The sequence below is a fragment of the Fusarium oxysporum genome, chromosome 8, assembly GCF_000149955.1.
Source record: "Fusarium oxysporum f. sp. lycopersici 4287 chromosome 8, whole genome shotgun sequence".
In the NCBI taxonomy this organism is placed as follows: Eukaryota; Fungi; Ascomycota; class Sordariomycetes; order Hypocreales; family Nectriaceae; genus Fusarium; species Fusarium oxysporum.
In genome coordinates, this window is record NC_030993.1 from 3491453 (window position 1) to 3513581 (window position 22129).

A 22129-nucleotide genomic window follows, 5' to 3' on the forward strand; every position below is an offset into this window, starting at 1 on the left:
GGTAACTGCGCTTTGTGTTTTGTTTGGTCTTATTTCCGACTTCCGGAGCCCAAGGACCGCTCTCTATGCAGAACTGGACATGCTATTCGATCAGGGCGTCTCCGCGAGGAAGTTTGCAACGACCTATGTCAATCCTTATGAAGTAACCGAACGACGATTCGACCAAGATTCCGATTCCAAGGAGAAGAATATGAGTCACGTTGAGTGATTAGTTGATTTGTATACATAACAGGCACATGGAAGGTCGCGGTCCCAAGACTTTTGTCAGGCCATCCATCAACCCTGTCTATGGATATTCAGACTGGATGGAGAAGATTGCTTGGACGTTCTTGACAGTTTGGGGTTTGAAGCATCCAGATGAGTAGAATAGTTTCATTTATGAGTTTCCAAATCTAGTTACTACCTGATTTTTACAACATTTCCTTTGAGAAATAAAATAAAAAACGGCACATATATCGCACCAACGACCCAAGTAGGGAGGAAGCCCATCAGACCGCTGCGAACAAAGCTGATCAGAGCTGTAACTATCTTCTTGAGCATCAGTCTCAAACTCTCAAAAGTGCTTCATGATATGGCGACAGCTATACCAATTGCGACAGTGGCAACTACAATGTTTGCTGGGTCGCCCATATAGTGCCTACTATTGCCGCCCTCTTCGGGGAGTTAATTACTACTACTAAATTGGACTCGTGCCTCGTTTGTTCCCTAGAATGTCCACTTCGGTCGGTAAGGTTCATCCGGAATCTGTACCATCTCGACAGGTTACCACTTGTGGCCAACTCGTCCATCCCTTACGATATTCAGAGGCGAAGCCAGCCTGGAGCTACTGCATATCTTGCGGCTTACGTCGTCAGATGGGTTAAGGGCAATAGTCAGGACGAACCTTGGGCTCCCATGAGTATGTCGGAGTGTCTCAGACTTGATCGGGATGCTAGTCATCATGGCAATAATGGAGAAGATGGCTGCGATGCTCAAATTAGCTTTGTCGAACATGATCGTGGCTGAGTATTGCCGTTGACATGTACGATGTGGTTCCCTGCGCTATATGCCGTTTTCCTTATCGATTTATCAGTCTTTTCATGTCTCTGAAATCTCCCTCATTCTTTTTCATTTGTGCTGTTTGCTTGGACTTTCGCCTCACAACTTGCGATCCATTCGGATTCATCCCCTTCGGATTGTATCGCGAGCCCCATAGAGTATCGGGCATTCGCATCATTGTAAACATATGTTTGTAAACAGGGTAAGAATAGAAAGATCCATAAATCCGCGATGCCAAGGTACATTTGTTGATTGATAAAAAATGAAAGGAAGGTGGGGGAAAAATAAGAGATCGCTCGATACCTATGAATGATGAATCTGGGAATAGCTTCAATTTGTCCAAGCTGGAATTAGTCGTTGTGTAATTGACGTATCCTAAACCCACTTAGCTCATATTTTGGTCTTGGCTCCAACCCAGCTGATAACCCCTGCTGATGAATTACCGCGATGCCCAGAAATAAAACAAGAACCACTAACAATTAAGAGTGCGCACCGTGGGGATACAGCGGGGAGAATGGGTCAAGCTTAGCGTGGTGCGACAGCGAACTCCCCGCATCTGCTTGTGACACTTGCATCACGAGTTAACCCAGCCTCAATCATATCATAGCGCCCACCAACAAAGTCGGGGGAGGGGGTCTAGACGTGGAGCGGTGAGACACCAAAAAGGCGCGTGAGCAACAGGGGATCCAATTGAGGTGAAAGGGTAGGGTATCACATGCAGTAGAGTCGAAGCAGGCTGCGATGACTGCGACAAAGGAATGGATGGAGTGGACTAAACATTTGAGATGAGACATTTTGCGAGATCTACAGTGTCAATTCGACAAGCTTATCTCCACTGTCACATTGACCGTTAGCGACCACCATCTTTGATCTCGTGCACCAAGCCAAGATGCACCCAAAATCTCAGCTGCAACGCCCGTATCAATTGAAAGAGTGTTTGCGATACCCGAATGCGCCCGCAATTGACTTGACTACCGTGACACAGACGCAGACACAATCACAATCACAAGCCTCGTTGTTTCACCCGCCAAGACCATTCTGGACTGTTCCCCAACTTCCCCACCGAATAACCTCTAGCCAAGCGCTGGACTTTATCGGGCCACGACACAAAGAACAGAACAGAACAGAATGTCTGATACAACAAATCAGTTGTCATCCACCAAAATGCGACTAAATAACAGGAAATTAACCTTGTATGAAGTACCCACTGCGAAGGTTAGAGCGGTAACGCGAGAAAAACGGCTCTTGAACAAGGGCGATTTAGGTTTAGCGTCAGCACCCTCCATTACGACAGCCTAGACCCTTGGCTTTTTCCCCGCCCTGACCGCCCGCCCTTGGAAACAGTCACCAACCAACCTCCACCTCCGTTTCATTTCATTTCATTCTTCTTGAACCCTCGTCCCCCAGACACAAAAAAGGGCTGACGGTTCCTTTCTTCTCCCCTCTTCTGTCAACCTTTCACCGTCTGCGCCTCGACCCATCGACACCGAAAGCGACGCGAGTGTACCCCCGAGTCGCCATGTCCTCCACTGCGACGGCTGCAGCGGCTGCCGCCACGGGCGCAAAGCCCCAGGGCGGAATCATCGAAGGCCTCAATCCGATCCACTACAATCCGAAAGACCCCATCTCGCTCTTCATCGTGCAGGCCATCATCATCGTCGTTTTCTGCCGCCTGTTGCAATGGCCCCTCTCCAAGTTCGGCCAGCCGCGTGTCATCTCAGAAGTCATCGGCGGCATCGTCCTCGGTCCGTCTGTGATGATGCGCATCCCCGGCTTCAAGGAGAACATCTTCCCCACCGAGTCCATGCCCGTCCTCAGCAATGTCGCCACCATCGGTCTCTTGCTCTTCCCTTTCCTCGTCGGTCTCGAAGTCGATACGCGCATGTTCAAGTCCAATTGGCGCGTCGCTGTCAGTGTCGGCCTCGCCAGTATGATGCTGCCCTTTGGTCTTGGTGTTGCTGTTGCCTGGGGCTTGTATGAAGAATATGGCGACGAGGGAACCATGAAGGATATGGAGTTCGGCACCTTTGCTCTCTTCATCGGAACTGCACTCGCCATTACCGCGTTCCCTGTCCTCTGCCGTATTCTTTCTGAGCTTCAAATCCTCGGAACTTCGGTCGGTGTCACTGTACTTGCTGCGGGCATCGGCAATGATGTTGTTGGCTGGGTTCTTCTCGCTCTGAGTGTCGCTCTCGTCAACAACGCCAATGGCCTCACAGCGCTCTATGTCTTTTTGACTGCAGTGGCTTGGGTCCTCTTCCTCGTTTATGCTGTTCGCCCTGTCTTTCTTTGGGTCTTGCGCCGCACCGACAGTATCCAGAACGGTCCGTCCCAAGGCATCACGACATTGACTCTCCTTCTTGTTTTGGCCTCGTCTTGGTTCACTGGTAAGACCACTCATTCCACTCGCTATCATGTCTAACAGATTCTAGCTGCCATCGGCGTCCATGCCATTTTCGGTGCTTTCCTCGTCGGTCTCATTTGTCCTCACGACGGTGGTTTTGCCATCAAGTTGACCGAAAAGATTGAAGATCTTGTCGGTTCTATACTTCTGCCCCTTTATTTTGCCCTCTCTGGTCTCAATACCGATCTTGGCTTGCTCAATGATGGTACTACCTGGGGCTATGTCGTTGCCATCATTGCATGTGCCTTCTTTGGCAAAATCATCGCTGGTACACTTGCCGCCCGTCTCACCAAATGTCTTTGGCGAGAAAGCTTCACTATCGGTGCCTTGATGAGTTGCAAAGGTCTTGTAGAGCTCATCGTGCTGGTAAGTTACTCGTCGCTGGCGCAACGCATGGAGCTAATAATTATAGAACATTGGTCTTCAAGCCGGCATTCTCTCCCGTCGAACCTTTACCATGTTCGTCGTCATGGCAGTAGTAAGTATTCTCCTCTTTACTCATCCAATTCACCGCTGATTGAGTTAGGTTACCACCGTGACAACCTCCCCGCTCACCAGATGGCTCTACCCTGTCTGGTATCGCCAGAAGGTCGAGAAGTGGCGCCGAGGAGAAATTGACTGGGATGGAAACCCTCTCCAGACTGAAGCTCAAACTTCTGAGCACAAGATGGAAGAGGCTCTCGACAAGTCTCAAACTCATCGCCTCATTCTTCATCTCCGCCTCGATGCCCTTCCTGGACTCTTCAATCTAGTATCGCTTCTCGGAGGGTCTCGAAAGACTACCCATGCACTTGCAGACTCAAGCATCGAGGCCGTCGACTCCACTTCTGAGGAGAAGACCCAGCCAATTCCCAATCGCCCTCTCGAAGTTCGTGGCGTACGTCTCATGGAGTTGACAGATCGTACATCCTCAGTCATGCAGTCTGCCGAGCTTGATGAATTCGCTTCCCGTGATGCTGTCTTTTCCGCGTTCCAGACCTTCTCTCGCCTCAACGGTGTAGCTGTTGCTGGCCAGGTCTCCATCATTCCTACCAACGCTTACGCAGAGACCATTGTCAAGTATGCCGAGGAAGCCAGATCTGACTTTATGCTCATTCCCTGGAGTACCTACGGAGGTCTGGCCGAGGAGAGTTCTGCTGCTGCTGCTGCCTTGACCGAGACCGGTAACCCCAACGACCGCTTCTTTAGCAGAACGTACATCGACTACGTCGCTGCCGCTGTTCAACGTTCAACCTGCACGACCGGTATCTTTATCAATCGCAATCCTCACAGCGATGCTTTGTCCAAGAAACCAACTCTGACCCGAACCCGCACTGGTCTGTCAGTTCACAGCGCCCACGATGGCGCTATCATCCAGAGGCCTGTCGACCAGCGCCAGAGCATTTTTGTGCCCTTCATCGGCGGCAAAGACGACCGCGCCGCTCTCCTCTTCGCCCTTCAACTTGCTCACAACCCTCATGTCTCAATCCACGTCATCCATCTTCACTTCAACGAAGACGAACATGATGCTCACATCACCCCCGATGGCAAGAATATCGACAGTGTCCCATCGGCCAGCGACTTGGATCTCCTCAATACCGCTAAGAACAACGCCTCCGGCAAGCTTGAGGGTCGTGTGACCTTTGTCGAGATCTCCGTTGACTCAGTACGCAACCTTCCTGACCTCGCCGTCGCTCACGCTCGCGAGACCGTTGGCAAGTCTCGTCTGAGCGTTGGCGATTTGATCGTCGTTGGTCGTGCGCACTCTGTCTTCGACAATCTTCTCGCTGAGGACTTTGGTGTTGAGAGGGACTTTCAACGTACAGTTGGTGTGCTGGGCGATAGGTTTGCTAGAGCTGGAATTGATGCTGGACTGTTGGTCATCGATGATAAGCAGGGCAACGTCTAGGCGTTGGATATGGACTGAAATTTGGTTTGTTTTCAATTGGCATTTGAGATTGGATGTTGGATGAGGATTATGCGTATTGGATTTGTTATTAAGATATACCATATTTGGCGGTGTTGGATACGATTTATGAATACATACTTTTTTCTTCTTGAGCTGATTGTTTGAGTATAAGATGTCATGGAGTTTTATATGGTCAGTTCATCTTGGGTACCGATATGGGCACGAATTTCTTGGATATTTTGATACATCTGAGACTTGATGAAGATGTCACCCAGTCGCTAGCAAGCAAGAAACCTCTTGAAGCTAAACTAAGGTTCCAAAGATGCGTGGTCTAAGGTCCTCTAAGCCTATATTAGGTTGTACTAAACTTACCTAAACTCAGAATAGAGGTCCCAAGTCATCTTGCCTCCCTCGCCAGTCTGCGAATCTCAACGTCGATGGATGGACTGGACTGTAATGCTACTTGAAAGAGTCTTCCTCGCAATGAGACTTTTTATTTCAACCCGTGATCAGCCACTTCGATGCTATGAACTATGTGTCTGGGTGCTAACTAGTCATGAAAGCCATTCCTCCAACACCCACTGTGGTCTTTCTTTATCAACAGGCTGTCTTACCTGCCACCTAAAACGCATTTTAAGGCCAGATTGACCTGGAACTACCTCCATTCAAGACATGTCATCCAGCTTTCGCTTCGGACCTCCAGTGGTTGACAGAATACTCAGAACCAGAGCCCCAGTTTCCACCGCCTTTTCCGCCTTCTCGTCTGAGTGAGCTACCTCACTGCGCAAGACATTCATCTCTTTCTCGGCCTTCTTGTGCCCGCTGAGTACCTTCGTCTCGATACCGGCCGCGCGCTGTTGACAGCTTGTTGAGTGCTGGGTAAGCATTGCTTGAAGTGCTTCAAGATTCTTCTTGACGTTGTCGATTTGTCCTTGTGCGGTTTTAAGCTGTTGGATCTCTTTTCGGAGGGTTTCCATGTCGCTTTTCGTCTTCTCTAGTGCGCGCGCTTGTGACGCTTTGGACTCGGCTAGTTCTTTCTCAAGATTGTTGACGTGCTTTCTTGTATCTTCAAGTTCATGGTTTGTCGAGGCTAGGCGCATCTCGAGTGAGTATATTCTCGGGTTAGTGCCGAATTCGTTCAGGTCATCTGGGAGATGTCCTTTGATAGCAGCGCTGAGGCCATTGACCGGTGAATTGTCTATCGTTTTCTTGATAGCCTTTGCTCGCTCCTCAATGCAATTTTCGTTGGGTGCGGTGGCAGGCTTTCCGTAGAACAAGCTCATCTGGGCTTCGATGGGGACGAACTTGGGATACATGATGGCGTCGGTCGGGAATTGGAGGCCCCAGAGATCTGACATGTCTTTGCGAATAGACTGGAGAAGTGGGTGACCGGGGCCGAGCCAGACCGCCAAAAAGAACCAGTATGGGTAGTAAAGCTGCTTTTTGATGCCGTTTGTTCCGGTAAGTTTCTGGTAGGGCATCTGGGCGGTCACCTCCGCTTTGTCGATAGACCCTTTAGTCGAGGTATCTTTCCACGTCTGCACAACAGCCTGCTTGAGCTTGACGGCAAGATCAAGTGCCATTGTCTGCTCAACTTCGTTGAAGGCAGCGATGATGTTGTCAAACAAGCGCTCGGCGTGTCGCGTTGCATAGACGGCCGGAACGTCAAGCAGATGCAGTTGAGTCTTGGACGGCGCATTCGAGAGTTTTACGAATTCTCTTTCCTGGAATGCGTTAGAATCGCAGGCCAAGGTTAGACAGTGATAAGTACTTGGACTCTTTCAGAGCCATCGTGAGGACGAAACCTAAGCCCCTGTCGAGCTGGAGGTGGACATCGCCTAGTCGCAGGCGTTCCAGGCATCGGCGTAGGCTTTTTATGCCTTGAATAGATATTTGAAAGGTGCAGTTTGACTATTTAAGAGTAATGCGCGAGTAACGGTTGAGTTAGGCGATGCTAAATATACGTTTGATGTTTAATGTTTGATATTTGTAATGTTAAAGATGCAAGCACGCTGATGGAAATCAGTTTGCGCAAAGAAGGATTAACAGGCAGAAAAAGATTTGGCGAAAGGTTCAAATATGAATCGTCTCGCTTCAGCGCGCCGAGATCGCATCTTTCTCTCCTATCTTTTAAAACACCAACCGCACTATCTGATTCAGACCGACATCAAACTCAGACTCAACACACACGGCATCCTACTACCTACCTCACACTTCCTTCTCTATTCCTCTTCTGAGAACCTTCCATTACGTTCAAAGCAATTCAGTTCCTCTCTTCCAATCATCCCCTTTATTTTCACATTTTCAATCAACGCCTTCGCTAGACACAATGTCGTCCCAGAACTCCAGCAGTTCCTCAAAGGATACTTCCAAGAAAGAGTCCTCCGAACTGAAGAAGCTCCATTTCGTTGCCTCCTTCGAACACCAGGAACTTCTCGAAGACGTCAGCAACAAGGCCTACGACCTCGGCGTCAAAGCCGGCCGTGAACAAGTCAATCCACCCGACGACGAAACACAAGCCCTCATCCTCAGCCTCACAGACCGCAACGACGAGCTGGAGAAGCAGATCAAGGACCTTGCAACCGATGCACCGCTGGATCTTGCCAAGGGCGTTCGTAAGTGCATTTGTCCTACTGTATATCGCAGAGGTCTAATCACAGACTCAGGCAACAATGTCACCTCAGCCCATCGCGCCGTGAACTCTGCGACTCATGCTGAAGGTCTCACACGCAACTACTATCGAATTCTTAGAGAGTCATGCAGTGAGCTTTCAGAGCTGGAGGATAAGTGCAAGGAGCGGGTTGACAAGATCTCGCGCGCAGCGAACAAGAGAGTCGGAAGCGCTTTGAAGCGTGAGGATCTCCCCAAGCGCTCGTTCCTGGGCTAATGACGAGTGAGCTATGGCAATGGGGTTCTAAAATGGGTTTTGGGCAGGCAAATACTTTTGTGCTGGTACAGGACATGGGGAGAACTAGATAACTAGATAGCTACGTCCAAAAGACGTTCAACCTCGAAGACATTTGCGTTCTCTTTGAAGTTCTCGGCTTCATGCAATCTCACGGTGAAACGTTGTTTCGCATCCAAAGACTCCTGCGGCACTTGACGGTTCTCTTCGTCTGATTCTCACGTTGCAACTGAGTCCACGGCGTCTCATTACCGTACCATTATGCTCTTGTTCGAGCCATCTTGACCCAGCACCTGTTAACAGTGGCAACGTTCACTTCTTCGTATGCGCCCACAATGCACCCAGAGCATCATCCCTTGTCAACCCTTTTCTCATTCTTCCTCTTCGCTTTTCTCCAAACCCTTCGTCTTCACCTTCACAAAAACTCATCACCATGTATCGTACCATCAAACTCAAGCGCAAACCTCTTCCCTCCTCCCCTCTCAAGCCATCATCTCCAGTCTCCGATCCCCTCCCCTCTTCCTCACCTCCCAAAGTCCAACCTGTCAACTCAATCCGTTGCTCCTCCGGGGGCTGCCCCATCTGCAAAGCCATGCTCGTCAACCGCAACGGCAGCCTAGCGCGTCACATTAAACGCCATGCAAAGCTCGCCAAAATCGAGGTACAAATTCTATTCCTCTCCTCACCTCCCTTTTCTGACTTTTGATCAGGCTATGAACATCGAGATTGAACTTCCACGAATGGACGCTCCTGACTTTGATGTCGAGCTCGCTCAGAAAATGTAGCAGTCGGTTCCTGCGAGACGTCGCGCAACTGGCGGCGTATTCCTCGATGGACCGCTCGCTGGAAAGGGTTTCTTTGAGGGGATGCCCAGTGTTTTTCTCCCAAATGGACGAGTCAAGCCTAAGTGGGCGTGGATAAAGAAGGATCTTGATTCGAGGGTTGGACGTGGTCCTTTGAGGGCTCTCAAGAATGTGAATGCCAACGCTGGGTACGAGGATGACATGGGGATCTAGTGGGATGTTGAATGGCCTCTCTTGTACGAAATAGTCAGTGAAGAAAGGTTGAAGGATTGTTGGCTACGGGTAGTCCGTGGGAAACAGGTACAATCGTGGTTTCCGCGTTATTTCCGGAATTCAAGCTGTATTCCCTATTCGCACTTCAGCTGCCCCATCTCGGACACACCTCATATCTTCAACCCGTCCGTCAACGTACAGCGATTCAACCGCTCAACAAGGTTCAAAATACGTAAAACATCTCATCAACTGTCATAACATCCCTTTTCATAGCATTATCAGATGTGAAGAAGATAGGGAAAGATGAGAAGCAAGGCGACGCAATAGCTGATTAACTTAGTGCCTGTAAATTGTCTCCTTGTCAAATCCAATACAATACTTCATTATATCAGTATCCTAAAGTTCATCGTATTAACATGAGTGTTTTGTTGGGCTTGAGCTCTGTCTCTGTTTCGAATGGATGGTGTCGTTGGTGAATAGGAACCCCGTTATGTACATATCTGCGCTTATCTGTTATCGCAGACCCGCTGGCCTTCTCGACTCTATCTGGTGTCTACGGCTTGTAAAGCACCAACTCTACTCAGAACATGACAAGATAAAGAACATTTCAGCCTCTGTGTCAATGCTTATTGTCTCAGAGGGGTCGTCTAGTCACCAGCCTTGTATCCATGAATTCTCAATTCGAGCCAAAGTCAATGAGCCTTTGATAGCGTAAACATCAACATGTGAAGGTAGAACAAAGGCTCAATTGAATCGTTCCTACTACCAGTAACAGTGATGTTAAATGCAAATATTACTTCTCCAAAGGCAGTTCAAAGACCAAACAGATTTCGTCACGTCAAGACACTCAAACGGTAAAGTCATGTAAAATGTATTGACATTGCTCAAACAGGCAATCCTAATTATAGACTATGGTGGTATCTCAACTAAAGCGATAGCAATTCTTACAAGTAGGAGGTAGTCACATCTTCTCAATGTCCCTAGGAGCAGCGGGCTCCTCATGCTCCTCCGCAATCTTGTTCTCCAGGGCGTTGGGCTGGTAGGTACCCTTGTACTCAGACGCCTTGAGCATGTTCCACTTGTCCTCCTCAGCGTCGAGATGCTTGAAGTTGAACCAGAAGGCAACACCACCGACGAAAGCGATGACAGCAACGACGACGTAGTTCCAGACGAGGAGAGGGTCGCCGGAGAGAGGGGTGAAGGCCTGGCCGATGGCGGAGGCAAAGGCGGACATGAAGAGGTTGACGGACATGACGAGGGACTTCATGTTGTCGGGGGCCTTGGAGTAGGCGTACTCGTAGGATGTGACGTTGGTGAAGATCTCACCAAGACCGATGAGGATATAAGGTAGGCACTGAGCCCAGACGTTGATGTCTGCGGGAGCACAATCTTTTCCGTTGGCATACTTGCCGCAGGGGCTCTTCTCATAAATGAAGTGCTGCATAACAGCCGATGCAACCATGGCGAGGGCGGAGATGATGAAACCGACTGTCATACGCTTGATGGGGGTGAAGGCGATACCCAGCTTGCGGAGACCAGGGTAAAGAAGGTGATCAATGATGGGAACCATGATGACGATGGAAATGGGGTTCAAGTTCTGAATGACATCGTTGGGAACACCGTTGAGAACCATGGTGGAGGCCTGAGTGGTGAGATTACCAGTCATCTGGTTGTAAGCCAGATGGAAGACAGGCAGGTAAAGGAAGACCTTGCAGGCCATCAAACCACGACGGACCTCATCGACCCAGGCATCATCGTAAGTCATCCAAGCAGGGCGCTGGTCAACGGGAATCTGAGAGGGCTTGGCGTGCTCCCAGTTGAAGCTGAAGAAAGAGCTGCGCTTGCGGACGTAGAAGAACATGCGCAAGAACTTGGAGAGGACGGAACCAGTGGCGGGCTTGAGCTTGTACTTCTTCTTGTTGAGGGCAAGGACGATGGGGGCGACGAGGAAGAAGATAGTGGGGATGAAGAAGGCGAGCCAGAAGGAGTGATACTTCTCAACGTAGACCATGGCGATCTGGCCGCAGACAGAGCCAATGTTGATGGCGAGGTAGAAGTAGAGGAAGACACGAGTGTTGGTCACGGCGGGATCGACAATGACACGCTCGCCGTTGCGGACCTCAACGCGCATCTTTGTGTCCTCATTCTGATCAGCGAGGAGAGGAGAGACGTTGGCTTTGAAGAAACCGGTTCCGACGCAGAGAACAATGAGACCGATGATGAAGGCGCCAAAAGCAGGATCCTTGCGGACAATAACAGCGGGAGAAGAAGCAGCGACGAGGATGACGTGAGCGCATGTAGAGACGGCGATGGCGATGTGAAGAGTGAGGAAACGACCGAGCTTGGCATCTGCAATCCAGGCACTTTGAGAGCGTTAGCAAAAGCAGACAACAACGTAGAATGAGAGTAGGCGACTCACCCGACAAGAGGCATGAGATAGGCAAAGAACTGGTTGAACAGAGAAATACCCTGCGCAGCCTTGGGTCCCATACCAAGCGCACCAGCCTGGGCCTGAGGATCGTTAGGATCAACGGGCGCACCCGTGTTGGAACCATCAGGCAGCGGCTGCGCGACAAAGTTTGTGTACAGAACCGCAGAGCCATAGTACGAGAAGCGCTCGCAGGCCTCTACGAAGGCAATGGTGTACATGGCCCACTTGATCTTTCCCGAGACACGACGCAGCGTCTGGAGCTCCTCCTCGGTAGGGAGCTCATCGTCAGAGTCTGAGACGGAGCGCTGGCGTGTGACGTCGATGGAGCCCTTGCCCGCGATCTGAGGGATGCCGTGCGTCTCTGGGTCGGCGAGACCAGAGCGGGCGATGGCGTCTGTGTCGAGGTGACCTGCGGTGGTCATTTTGACGATCTTTCTGTGAAAAAGAGACAGAAGAGGGTTGAGAGGGATGAGAAGCCTGGCTCTGGAAGTGAGGGGGGGATGCGAAGGATAGTTATAGATGAGACGATATCTACGGAGTAACCCAACAAGCAATCACTCCATTATGGGTCCCCTTCTGCCCCCCGTTGCCACCTTCTCAAAACCGAACAAGTTGACGATCCCAGCTTGATACAGAGGTAGCGAAAAACCCCAGAGTCGCAGGTCAAAGTAACCTTACACAACAGAGTTGTTTAGTGGGGACAGACCTTATCTGTGGGCGGGACCAATGAGGGAGGGACGTTTTGACAAAAGTTCCTTGGGGTTAGGCCACATGCGGGGATTGGTCCGAGCACTAGTTTGTACGGGATCGGTCCTTTTGCCATGAACCCCAACGGGGAAGGTCGACATTCTCGTAACGTCGGCCGAAGACGAAGTGGAGGTTTTTGTATGTGATGCTTCTGTTTTACGTTCTCGAACATTTTAGATGGTAGTACGGTAATTCTCTGACCCAGAGAAGTGGTTTGCTATCAGGGTAGAACCTGGTAGACGGATGCCTAGAACTGCAACAGTAACATTAAGCAATGCAAATAGTTTATTCAAGATGCCGTGCGCGTTGAAGTGCCTCGGCTTGGACGTCGGATCTGGGCGTCTTCCGGCTCCGAATGTTATGTCTTGGCTGCAATTGGGCCAAGCCACCAGCTGCGGATAACGATTCCGACACTGTGGCGTCTTCAGCTGCCAATACGCCAAGAGTGCTGAAGCAAATTCGCCTCGCTTGACTTTACAATTGGATGCTTGAAATTGCCATTGACAAGATCAACGTCGCCTCTCCGTTTTGTAATGGAAGGCAGCGTTGAGTGGTGGCTTGAATGTGTCATCAGGGGGCTTGGCGGTGACATTTGGGGTGGCGAGTGTCGCGTGCTCGGTCATGACTTTCACTTCTCTCAGGTCAAATTGCATCGATACAATACGATATTCTGCATATCTCATAAGCCCATATGTCAATCAATCATCTCATCTTATTAAAATTCTTCTCCAGCTCTTCAAAATTGCCTGATCTCAGCATGTCATTCCAACATGTCCTCCTTCAACCTCCTTTTTACCCTAAAGTTCATGTAACCGTAACCTTCCTAAAGCGGTTAAACTGGTGGCAGCTCTGGGAATACGCTACCCATTATTCCCGGACCAGCTAAACGAATTTTCACTGCTGCCGGTCGAGATCTAGTGGAAAAAGATAGTGGCAATATATCAATTAGATATTGAATGATGCGATAACATGCAGTGCACGATGCTACCTGGCAAACACTCTGCATGCAAAGATGCCGCATTGCTCCTGTCAAATTGACGAGGTCCCCAGTCCCCACTGAATTAACATTGAAGATAAACATCAGACGCACGCATGTCCCCGTCCATGTCAACCTCGTAAAACGGATCTCGTTACCTCACAGATTCAACACTCAGCTTCCCCTTTTGGCACTTCTCCAGATAAGCTTGCAAACAAGGTTCTCTCTTTCTTTGGTACGCGTTTGCGGGGGAACTCTATTTATTATGTAAGAGTTGATCACCACCAAATCTTACATTACCCAACCGTTTCTTTACTAACGTTTCTTCGCGCGTTTAATAAACCTGCCAAGAGACCTACACGCGCGTGGCGTCGGAACTTTTGACGCAGCTCAGCGGCCCCACGGACTTTTGGAACCCGCCAAGATTGTAGAAGTCCCCCCCCTGCAGTGCAGACCCGGCCAGAAGTTCCCAGTGCAGAGGACCCTTTGCTTAGCGCCTCGGACTCTTTTTTCGTTTCTCCACTCGAGTTTCTCCAATTTATCGAGTAATGAAAACGTTTCCCCCAGATTTTTTTGGGGTTCGGAACATGGTGCAAGATACAGTTGAGATATCGTGCTTGACACCTTGTAATTATCTCGTAATTTAGATGTGAAATGCGGGTTGATTGATTGATTGATTGATCTCCTGAGGTCAGTGCAGAGCCGCAGCCAAGATTGCATGTCGTGTGTTTTGACAGGCCGGGCCAAGACGGGTACGATAGGCCATTTTCTCGGCGCCGAGTGATAATTCTCCGTTTGGGAATCGCACGCAATGTCCCTTGGCGTTCGGGTTTCGGATTTAAATTCATGATGCATTTCTTGGCTATTGTCTTGGCGCTATCAATCGCGAATGCTACTGAATAGGCAGGTCTGTAGCAACTCTCAGACCTGTCTCATGATTAAGTATGGAATCCTCATTAAACATGTCAGCATCACTTAATCCCCACCGAATCACAAAGCGTGTCTCCATCCAGGAACTGTTTACCCCCGGCACCAGCCTTATCCCAAAGGGTGGAATGATCCGCTGGAGGCCGTGTCAATTATGGTAAGGAGCTTGCAACGGTCGGCCGCGATTTGCTGCATCATGCTCGGACTCAGCGCGTGATAAGCGGGCTCTAGAATGGGAGATCGACGACGTATGCCTTATCGCGGATGTCAGGTTGCATTTCCTAGCCCTACCGCATGGTCTGATTCTGGCTATCACCGAGCTTTACTTTTCTCGATCTGGTTCTGAAGATCTTGATTAGCCTATTGCAGCTTGCCACTTATCTGTCGCATTGCCCTATCGCGATCGGTGCATGTTTGACGGATTGTATGGGTGCGTCTGGACTTGCATGGAGGAGGATCCTGCAAGCACGGAATTTCGATCCTTTATCACGGACTACACGACGACTGACTTTGTGAGTTGAGTGCTGATGGTCGTGTCGTTATTGGTGAAGAAAGAACCAGAGTGCTTGTTTTGTTTGTGTATTTTACTCATAGATCGAATCGTCTTCGATACTTTTTTTTGTCTCTGCGGCATCAAGACAATAGACATGGTAGGTTACCATTGGTCAAATCTGAGCAAGCTCATCGACTTCAATGCCTTTAAACGTTATCAACACAAAGGCTGGGACAAGGTTGCTGACGGATAAAGGAGCTCTAACTGGTGCATGCAAGTCCAGCAACTTACAGATAGTCATCTTTATCCCCACGTGATAGCAGACAGATTACCAACTATATGGACGATTTCCCCAGAAAGACTAGCTGGTCTAAAATTAGGACATGAATCTTAATGGCCGTTTGTCAACAACGGCCCCGGTAATAACTTTAGCGTTGGTGGTCGATAAATGTCGGAATCCAGGATATGACACTATTGAAGGATTCTAATGCCAATGAACAGAGTAAGCACCGACAAAGGTTCCGTGAAAGATTCAAGTTCCTGAAATATTTAACACTAAATATAATATCACAGCGCCAAGTTATGCATGGCTTTATCCAGGGCTGATTCAATCCAACGAGCACATACTGCTTACCTGAGAAACTGGCGTTGTGCTACGCAGAAGCTTTAAGAGGGGTCAACGTGGCGGCAGTAATAAGAGATCAAAGAAAGGCTGTAGTATAAAAACATGTTCTTTATCAATGACTGCATGCGCGCAACTGCTCCCCGTACCCGAAGACAATTCCTTGTCTGCTGATGAATCGAAAAAGCTCGTAATATCTCAACAGAACATCTCATACCAGCACAGTAAAAGACATGGTATTTAAACAATGACACCTTACCTCTACAGTCATTTCTCCGGCATATTGATGTATGGCAAGTTTCATGCTGAGATTAATCGTTGACAACTTTTTCTGGTAGAGCCAGAACCTCGCAGGAGAGAACAACACGTGAGAATGTTCTGTAAATCTGTTAGCGGAGTGACCATACGGAGCATATTGAGATATCGGCGGCGATTGAGAAATATACCCGGCAATAGTGCCAGCTTCATGCGACCTTTACGCACTTCGATGGAATAGGGCCTGTTCCGGCTGAGGCGGAAGTGATGTCGCGATATTTCCGTGGTATGGAAAATCCAACAGTAAGTAGTGAGAACAGCCTGGGGGATTTGCATCTTCGTGCCATCGTTATACACGACATCATTTATATAGATCCCCAAGATGCATATCTGAAACCCATTAAATCCACGATCAAATTCCGCGGTGGGGGCTCATCGCATCCGCTTGTAAGGCTCTAGCGTGGATCAACAACGGGCGTAGCGCGGAGCATCTCATCCAAGGTTTCTATTGTCACCGACGCCACATTCGTCTGGACCCAAACAATGGCGGAATGTACACCGTTTCCGTCACACCTGAGAACGAAGATCAATCGAAACGACATCATAGAGATCTACGTTGCACTAGACAGTGGAATTTCAGCCAGCGCAGATTGGAGCGTCGCCTCAATGTCGTCGAGAGAGCTTTAACACTTGGAGCTAGATCGCTCCTAGCATCGTTGAATATGTACAGATCTCAGATCAGATCATCTTGGCAAGCGCCCAATGTACCCTCCATAAAACTATTGTCAGATCGCCATGATCCTTATTCCAATTACCTCGACAAAAAAGCGCCATATGAGCAAACTTGCTGAGACCACTCAATCGCGCTCCCCCCTGCATCAAGCCACGTCAACAAAAAAGAATTAACGCCGTACGAGATGCTTGCTCAGAAACATTAGAAATAATCGTCCCTGCCGAATCCGAATACCAGGATTGCTATCCGATTTCCTGGGACTGGTTGGAATGCTGGGTGTCTGTATGAATAGCATTGGCATTTCGCCATCTCGAGTCTAGAATAGCCGCTTTGGGAACCTGTAGGCTGTGTTTGTATTTATTGTGCGTGGCTTGGAGAGAGATCTGTTGGTTCTGCCTTTTCTATTCATTGAGAAAATTATCTCAGTGGTTGCTTTTTTTTTTCTCCCCTTCGCTGACTGGACTCAACCGTCAGGTTTATAAGTTACAGCGCATATTCCCCAGAGAGATACTTATTATGGCGATCAAAGGGGAAGGACCTTGGGTCATTGGGGCGATGTGGTCTTTGACGGCTGTTGCTTTTATCTTTGTCGTGCTCAGGGCGTACACGAGAATCTTTGTTGTCAAGTCATTCGGCGTCGACGACCATGTCTACAATCTAGCCTTTGTAAGCTGCGCGACACTATACCGACCTGAAGTCTGCTGACGTGTAGTAGATATTTCTCCTCCTCGACACCATCTTCACAACCGTCGCGGTGGACTACGGCGTAGGCCAAAACATGAGCGATGTCATCCAGAACAACCCCTCCGACTTAGCCCCAGCGCTCATCTTTGAAGCCGTCAGCCAAAGCTTTGCGATAGTAGGAATGAGTTTAGCGAAATGGTCACTCGGACTCTTTCTGCTTCGACTTGTGAAACAGCAATGGCACAAGGTGGCCATTTGGTTGTCCATGGCCAGTCTCATGTGCGCTTCCATCACTGTATGCTTTGTGTACTGGCTCCAGTGCTCTCCGCCGAATTACCTCTGGGATAGGACTATACCCGGTGGACGCTGTACGGTGAACACGGCTCCTGCGTCCATGTTGCTCTGCAGTGAGTTCCTAATGTGAGCATGCTGAGGATATAACTAACGCGGGCAGTTCTTTGCGTTGTGGTGGACTTTTTCCTTGCTGGCTTTCCATGGTTGTTTATCTGGGGGTTGCAGATGAAGATGAAAGAGAAGATTGTCATCCTCAGCAGTCTCAGTCTCGGGGTCATGTATGAACAGCCCCCATCATGTTTCTTCAAGTCTGACTAATGATACTCCAGTGCCGGAGCGTTTGGCATCAAGAGAACCCTCGAGGTACCAAAACTCAAGAGTCCAATCACACCAGTACGTCTTCCTTGAAGGATGTAGATCATGACTAACATCGATCAGAGGACCCTGTCGGCCTAATCGTCTGGTCCGCCGCCGAGATGACCGTAACAATGATCTGCATCGGCATTCCCGTCTGCAGACCTCTTTACAAGAAGTATTTCAGCAAACGGAGTTCTCGCAACAGCAGCAAGTATCGGGAGCAGAACTCTGGCGCACCATATCCTCTGCAAACTATTGGTGGAAGTACAATGTATCCAGCCCAGGTACAGAAAAAGGACAGCACGTCTGAAGCTTCGGTGAAAGAGTACGAGAGAAACGGTGTCGGAAGTTTATATACCAAGAATAAGATCTTTACGAAAGGGGCTGAGAGGGGATATGGTGAGAATCAGAGTGAGGAGGAGATTCTGGGGCCTGATTTTCGGAGGAGTCAGCAACAAGATGTTGAGGCACGCTACCGCTGGAATCAATAACTTTATAATATATATGGCAAGGAACAAAAGGTCATAGAGCATACGCAATTAAGTAATAGTAGTAATAAATAATCCATACACTACTGGTAGCGGGACGTTGTAATGAAAAAGGGCAAAAAGAAACTCCGGTACAGGGAATCGAACCCTGGGCTCCGCGGTACTGATCCCTCAGAATATGAGAGCGCGAAATGTTAGCCACTACACCATACCGGATGTATTGGATAAGGTTTCAATTTTCTTCTGGGGCCTATTGAGGGCCAGCATGTCAGAACAGACTTTCACCAACCCCCTCGCTCTACAGGTAAGCCTCAGCTCCCATTGTATCATCTCTAAACACGACATCTTAAAACGTTTTAAAGAACTTTCATAGCGCCGATAAAATAGCCGGCCTCCGATCAAGACCTGCGAACGCTATTGCCTAACAAGCTGCATACAGAGGCTATTAGCGATAACGAAGGTGGAGCTGACCTGACACTGCGTTACGTTCCTGGAGAATCATGGTGGATTTTGGCAGCTCCAAAAGTTTTACATCGCCGTCTTTTCGTTTGAAACAATTGGTAGTCGGCTTCCACAGCGCGATGCTTGAATCTGAGGGAACGAAGGCTGTTGCCGACCAGGGATCTTTCGTTGTCATGCCTAAACAAGCCTAATCTCGAACTAGACCGGCTCTTGTCTCTGTTTACATGCCAACAACGTTATATAGCAACACGATTGTTTATTATGGCGACACTCTGTCCAGTTCTGTTATTTCATAGCAGGTAGAGGTTATTTCTTTTTAGCATCGCAGGTCTGAATAAGTGCTGTGCTGGCTCAATTGATCCCCAAAGGCTTACCTGTAGGGTACGCGACGTCATTCATTAGCATCTACGTAAGCGTCTTCAATCGGGCAAGGTGCATGCTGGGTGGAGAGGTAGCTAATGAAATAAATCCGCTACGGCCCGTGACCCTGGGGAAATCTTAAAAAACCATTCAATTATCATGTGTGACTCGAATTGTTTTGAAGGGAGGACTCATTCCAGCGATCTTAAAAAAAGTCAGCCTGAAACTGCGCAGCCTGTTTCACTACGCCGCTGATCACGATTCAACCGCGCCTCGGGCCCTTCAATTAAAATTCCCGGATCAATAGACAATAAAACGGGAACGACTCCAAACAAAATCTCCATAAAAGTCATGCGATGAAAGTTTTTACACGAGAATAAGTGTCGTAATTGCCCGAGAAATATTCGAGATATTGTGTAAAAAGGAATAAAATCAGGGACAGGAAAAAGAAAACCCTGGCTTCGAGGCTCGTGTCAGCTTTGCCCTTTGGTCAATGCTGAAAAATCTCATTTCCCAGCACACTCATTCCAACAATCGAGATCCTTCCGTTTCCCCAAGAAATAGCTGCGAGCCTTGCTTTCTCGAGTCAACAAAACAAATTGTCAAGGATGTCGCTGTCAATTCAATTCGCCCGAGAAACTTGTGTCATTCCAAGTGAATCAAAATCCCCCCTTGGGCATTGAAACCCAACGCGCGCAGCAATTGCATTCACTGGGATACCCTGAGATTTTAAGATTGGCAGGTCAGGTACACGGACCATCTCATTGGCAGAATCCTTGGAACCCCCTGCAGCAATGGCCAAGTTGGGCACTGTTTGGGTTTACCATGGACGCAGGGACCAAAGAAAAAAAACACGACGGATAATATTATATCTAGGGGACTGCGCAAGCAAGAATGGAAGGGGTTCTTGTTGCATCTCATACCATTTGAACGCAGCGGGCGAAGTCTCTAGTCGCTTTTGTGAGAGAAAGCAAACTGTGCAGACCATGGCGCAAAGACTAAGCTTCGCCCAGCTTGAACAAGCTGCACTTCACATCATCCGTCTCATTGCCGATATTCCCGGCTTGGACAACACCAAACTCGCCGTCATTGGCGATTTGGCTGTCGCAAAGTACCTCTCGCGCCAGAACCGCATAGCAGTACGTCTTCCCTCAATTGCGACCATTCTTCCGTATCGACTAACACTTACCTCTTCTCAGAGCATCGACCTGGTCATCAGCAAATCCTCCTCCCCCGGCCGCGTCAAGAAGGAAATCGTCGGCCACCCGATCACTCCCCTCGTCGAAAAGTCCGGCACCGTTCTGTACCGCCACACGAGCGGCTGGGAGATCGAGGTCAAGCTCATCCCCGACTGGCTGAGCCCGTACCTCCCCGACTCAGCGAAGCGCGTCCGCGACGTCACCAACGAAGCGACGCTCCCGTACACGTCGCTCGAGGACCTAATCATCTTCAAGATGGACGCCTGCGGCCTGCACGAGAACGACAACAGCAAGCGACGCGACGCCTGCGATGCTGCGGCCCTGCTGGAGCTGGCCTCTGAGCATGGTGCCCTGCGCCTCGATGAGGACAAGACCGAGCGTGCGGAGGAGGCGCTGGGCGACATGGTTGAATTCTCAGACGAGAAGGATAAGGGTTGGTGGCAGCGCTGCCTGGGCATGGTGAACGACAAGCCTCGCACGCCGCAGGAGATCCTCTCCGACATCGCCGAGCGTCCCCAGACAGCATCATCGCGCTCATCCATCCACTCCTCCATCTCCCGTGCTTCATCCTACGCCAGCACGACATCCACTCACTCATCCACGTCTTCCATTTCCTCAACTGCCACATGCGACGACAAGTGCCCCAAGTCACCAGCCGAAAAGAACGGGCGCCCTCGCAAGATGAGCGTCACCAAGAAGACGTCGCGTCACAAGCGCCACACATCCATCGGCGCGTCTACATCCGTCAGCGCTCTCGACGCGCACATGCACCGCCTTGAGCTCGATCGACCTGCGTCGCCAGGCATTGCTCTCACGAACCGCCTCTAATTTTCTTTTTTGTTTGTCACAATGTATTGGAGTTTTGACCTGTAAGCTTGGCTACTTGTACATCATAGGATACCCTCGATTCTTTGTGGTTTAGCGTGTATTTTATTATGTACGAATTGGCGGGACATGTAATTGTAAAAGTTTGGGCCTGGTTTAAAAAGTTTTGGAGTTGCGATGGGAAAATGAATGGGGTCTTCGCTTCGTGTACATGTTTTGGTGGGTTAATTGGATGTAAATAGACCTTCTTTACTCTAGATTTTCTTTGTCAATTCATTGCAAGCGATTTGTATTAGTTTTATTGTGTCTTCTGCTTTGGAGTGGTGATGCGACCGTGATGAATTGACTGTCTTACTCTGGTAGATTGTTTTGGAGATTGACCACGTGCTTGCATCAATGTTGCTGTGACGTCGCATTGCAATTACCTTTGCTGAATATTTGCTGATCAAATATTAATATTAACACTTATTTATTTTTATTGTGTAACGGATTCCCCTATCAATTATGTTTGTTGTCGGTATTCGACGCGCAAAGTTGACTCACGATCGAGTCATAGGGTAGTGACCGAGTTTTAAGACAAAACATCACCAGCCAACAACCATGGGACTGCAAAGAAGCAGCACAACACGTCTGTACCAAACAACACAGCGAAAGAACATGATCACCCGTAGCTCAGTGCTTACTAACCTCCCTTGGGTTCCCTTGGTTACTCAATTCAATACCAGTGCCTTGTGATTTTCCCGTCGTCGCGAGGCGTAACCAGCCACCTCGGCACCGATACGACCAAAGATCTGTTCATTCAGGGAGGCAGCCATAGCTAAAACCTTGACACATGGGGCTGTCCGCTGTCGCATCCCAGCGCTGGAAACTTGGATCTTGTTTTAATTGAAAACATGCCGAAATCCACTCCCGAAAAGCTTGTGACCTGGGGATCCTTGCCTGGAACTAACAGACCGAGGTCGCGTCGATGAGCTTTGGGCTGGTCGGGCCGCAAGCTCGCCCGAAATATGGGGTTCCGGCTCTGA

General features: G+C 49.2%; 8 protein-coding genes and 1 non-coding gene across 9 annotated transcripts; 5 read left to right on the forward strand and 4 right to left on the reverse strand.

Moving 5' to 3' along the window:
- Positions 1 to 2384: 2384 nt before the first annotated feature.
- Positions 2385 to 5747, forward strand: FOXG_15678 (uncharacterized protein). Its single transcript, XM_018395782.1, has 4 exons — positions 2385 to 3425; positions 3471 to 3808; positions 3855 to 3920; positions 3969 to 5747. The coding sequence occupies exons 1-4, from the start codon at positions 2558 to 2560 to the stop codon at positions 5328 to 5330; spliced, it is 2634 nt and encodes an 877-aa protein (XP_018256059.1). The 5' UTR covers positions 2385 to 2557; the 3' UTR covers positions 5331 to 5747.
- Positions 5748 to 5995: 248 nt separating this feature from the next.
- Positions 5996 to 7121, reverse strand: FOXG_15679 (uncharacterized protein; the record flags this gene model as incomplete). Its single annotated transcript, XM_018395783.1, has 2 exons — positions 5996 to 7049; positions 7102 to 7121. 2 exons carry the CDS (start codon positions 7119 to 7121, stop codon positions 5996 to 5998), a joined length of 1074 nt encoding a protein of 357 aa, XP_018256060.1.
- Positions 7122 to 7659: 538 nt separating this feature from the next.
- On the forward strand, positions 7660 to 8217 carry FOXG_15680 (uncharacterized protein; the record flags this gene model as incomplete). Its single annotated transcript, XM_018395784.1, has 2 exons — positions 7660 to 7945; positions 7997 to 8217. The coding sequence occupies 2 exons, from the start codon at positions 7660 to 7662 to the stop codon at positions 8215 to 8217; spliced, it is 507 nt and encodes a 168-aa protein (XP_018256061.1).
- A 451-nt stretch (positions 8218 to 8668) lies between these two features.
- FOXG_22113 (uncharacterized protein) lies at positions 8669 to 9251 on the forward strand (the record flags this gene model as incomplete). Its single annotated transcript, XM_018402511.1, has 3 exons — positions 8669 to 8896; positions 8946 to 8996; positions 9021 to 9251. The coding sequence occupies 3 exons, from the start codon at positions 8669 to 8671 to the stop codon at positions 9249 to 9251; spliced, it is 510 nt and encodes a 169-aa protein (XP_018256062.1).
- An 800-nt stretch (positions 9252 to 10051) lies between these two features.
- Positions 10052 to 12379, reverse strand: FOXG_15681 (uncharacterized protein). Its single transcript, XM_018395785.1, has 2 exons — positions 11671 to 12379; positions 10052 to 11614 (listed from the first exon to the last, which is right to left on the reverse strand). Exons 1-2 carry the CDS (start codon positions 12102 to 12104, stop codon positions 10213 to 10215), a joined length of 1836 nt encoding a protein of 611 aa, XP_018256063.1. The 5' UTR covers positions 12105 to 12379; the 3' UTR covers positions 10052 to 10212.
- A 4572-nt stretch (positions 12380 to 16951) lies between these two features.
- On the forward strand, positions 16952 to 18261 carry FOXG_15682 (uncharacterized protein; the record flags this gene model as incomplete). The annotated part of the gene is made up of 5 exons (XM_018395786.1): positions 16952 to 17101; positions 17151 to 17526; positions 17574 to 17691; positions 17743 to 17806; positions 17854 to 18261. 5 exons carry the CDS (start codon positions 16952 to 16954, stop codon positions 18259 to 18261), a joined length of 1116 nt encoding a protein of 371 aa, XP_018256064.1.
- A 123-nt stretch (positions 18262 to 18384) lies between these two features.
- Positions 18385 to 18474, reverse strand: FOXG_22114. Its single transcript has one exon. It is a non-coding gene; the product is annotated as a tRNA-Glu (tRNA).
- Positions 18475 to 19904: 1430 nt separating this feature from the next.
- FOXG_15683 (uncharacterized protein) lies at positions 19905 to 21467 on the forward strand. The gene is made up of 2 exons (XM_018395787.1): positions 19905 to 20219; positions 20280 to 21467. Exons 1-2 carry the CDS (start codon positions 20067 to 20069, stop codon positions 21105 to 21107), a joined length of 981 nt encoding a protein of 326 aa, XP_018256065.1. The 5' UTR covers positions 19905 to 20066; the 3' UTR covers positions 21108 to 21467.
- Positions 21468 to 21588: 121 nt separating this feature from the next.
- On the reverse strand, positions 21589 to 22049 carry FOXG_22115 (uncharacterized protein). The gene has a single exon (XM_018402512.1). The coding sequence runs from the start codon at positions 21956 to 21958 to the stop codon at positions 21815 to 21817; it is 144 nt and encodes a 47-aa protein (XP_018256066.1). The 5' UTR covers positions 21959 to 22049; the 3' UTR covers positions 21589 to 21814.
- Between the last annotated feature and the right edge of the window lie 80 nt (positions 22050 to 22129).